Here is a 2,217-nt window from a genome sequence, read left to right on the forward strand (position 1 = left end):
CCCCGCCACCCTCCCCCCATTGACGTTTGTTGGTTGCCCTCCTGTCTTCCTTTTTTCTCTCAGGCTCTTTATTGCCGCCTTTAAATCGGCCATGATAAATGGATGCCGGGAGCCCCCTTACCCCAGTATCCTCACAGATGCCACCATGGAGAGACTGGCGCTGGCAAAGTTTGTGTCGCAGGAGTCCAAGCAAGAGGTAAGAGGCCTCAGCGCCCCCGTTCGGTTCCCGGAGAGCCCTCGCCGTGTCACTTGGGGGTTTCTCCCGTCACCCTCCATGTATTAATGTCTCTGTGGCCCCCGAGCTGTATTCCCGTACGTGTCATTGTAGATTGTCGCTTCGTTACTGGTGGTGAGCCGCCATGTTTACCGGTCGGTGGTAACGCCGTGTGCTTTGTCGCCAGGCCTCCGAGGTGGTCATGCTGTACTACGGTTTGGTGCACTGGGAGGACCCCATGGATGAGGCCGTCGGATCGTTCGGCTCTCGCTCGTCAAGGGACCAGGTGGTATCGAAGGAGGGGGTCCTACATTACAAGGCCAGCACCTCCTACCTGATCCGTGAGACCTGGAAAAGCTGCTATGTGGTCCTCAGGTGAGGGGGCCGAAGGGGGGCACAGCAGGTCTGTTTAGGGGTCTGAGCTCAGTACACAATCATCTGACATCCTTATTGCTCGTCTCTTATCTCCTCCCAGTAACGGCATCTTATACCAGTACCCAGAGAGGACCGATGTGACCCCCATGCTGTCTATCAATCTCGGGTAAGGCCTTCCTCCCTTCCCTATGTTCCTCGGATGATGTGTCAGCTTGTGGTTGGCTGAAACAAAGTTTGGATAATGTTGGGGTTTTTTTTTGTATAACTGCCCTGCAGACTGAAGGGGAGGACGGAGGTCAGATAGAAGACTGAAGGGGAGGAAGGAGGTCAGATAGAAGACTGAAGGGAAGGACGGAGGTCAGATAGAAGACTGAAGGGAAGGACGGAGGTCAGATAGAAGACTGAGGGGAAGGACGGAGGTCAGATAGAAGACTGAAGGGGAGGACGGAGGTCAGATAGAAGACTGAAGGGGAGGACGGAGGTCAGATAGAAGACTGAAGGGAAGGAAGGAGGTCAGATAGAAGACTGAGGGGAAGGACGGAGGTCAGATAGAAGACTGAAGGGGAGGACGGAGGTCAGAGAGAAGACTGAAGGGAAGGACGGAGGTCAGATAGAAGACTGAAGGGGACGTCGGAGGTCAGATAGAAGACTGAAGGGAAGGACGGAGGTCAGATAGAAGACTGAAGGGGAGGACGGAGGTCAGATAGAAGACTGAAGGGGAGGACGGAGGTCAGATAGGATAATGGTTTTTTTTTTGTATAACCGCCCTGCAGGGGGGAACAGTGCGGTGGCTGCCGCAGGGCCAACTCTGCCGAGAGAGCTCACTCCTTCCAGGTTATCCTGACTGAGCAGCCATCCCTGGAACTGAGCGCCGCCAATGAGGAGGACATGGCCGACTGGATGCAGCATCTGTGCCAGGCCGTCTCCAAAGGGGTGAGTCCACACACGGGGCGATGGGTGTGTTACATGTTGCAGCGCTGAGTGTCGGTGGGTGCACCCGGTATGGAGCAGGATTTTAGCTGGGAAAGGGGGAGGATGTGTGGTCCAATAAGGATAGAAGGAGTGTGTGGGCCAAGAGGAGGAGTGTGGGCCAATAGGAGGAGGAGGAGTGTGTGGGCCAATAGGAGGATGAGGAGTGTGTGGGCCAATAGGAATATGAGGAGTGTGTGGGCCAATAGGAGGAAGAGGAGTGTGTGTTGGCCAATAGGAGGAGGAGTGTGTGTGGGCCAATAGGAGGAGGAGGGTGTGTGGGCCAATAGGAGGAGGAGGAGTGTGTGTTGGCCAATAGGAGGAGGCTGGTTCTTTGGTGGGTTTGCTCTGTGGTGACTCTCGTATGATTTCCCGGCAGGTCATTCCTCAGGGGGGGGTCCCCTCTCCGTGTCTCCCCTGCTGCCTGGTTCTGATCCAGGACAAGATCATCACGTGTCACCAGGACTGTCAGACCAGCTTCTTCAGGGCACTGGGCATGACTGAGCTGACAGACCTGACCTCCCTGGACACGGTGGATGGCAAGGAGTATTGTGTCATGGTGAGTATGGTACGGGGGCACACGTGGGTGGGCTGCTCTCTGCAGTAAGGGGGCTGTTGATGGGGAGGGAGGGGTAGAAGAGGAAGAAGTGATGGAGGTG

The 2,217-nt window shown here is 55.8% G+C and overlaps 1 protein-coding gene across 1 annotated transcript in view; it reads left to right on the forward strand.

Annotated features, from left to right (window-relative positions):
• PLEKHM2 (pleckstrin homology and RUN domain containing M2) overlaps nt 1-2,217 on the forward strand; it is a gene marked incomplete at its 5' end in the record, with an annotated part of 15,906 nt that overhangs the window by 13,119 nt on the left and 570 nt on the right. Inside the window, 5 exon segments of the mRNA XM_018575416.1 lie at nt 64-196; nt 402-589; nt 690-755; nt 1,363-1,522; nt 1,938-2,117. Coding sequence (XP_018430918.1) covers nt 64-196; nt 402-589; nt 690-755; nt 1,363-1,522; nt 1,938-2,117 — 727 coding nt within the window.

Source organism: Nanorana parkeri, unplaced genomic scaffold (assembly GCF_000935625.1).
Source record: "Nanorana parkeri isolate BGI_ZX_2015 unplaced genomic scaffold, ASM93562v1 scaffold3903, whole genome shotgun sequence".
NCBI lineage: Eukaryota > Metazoa > Chordata > Amphibia > Anura > Dicroglossidae > Nanorana > Nanorana parkeri.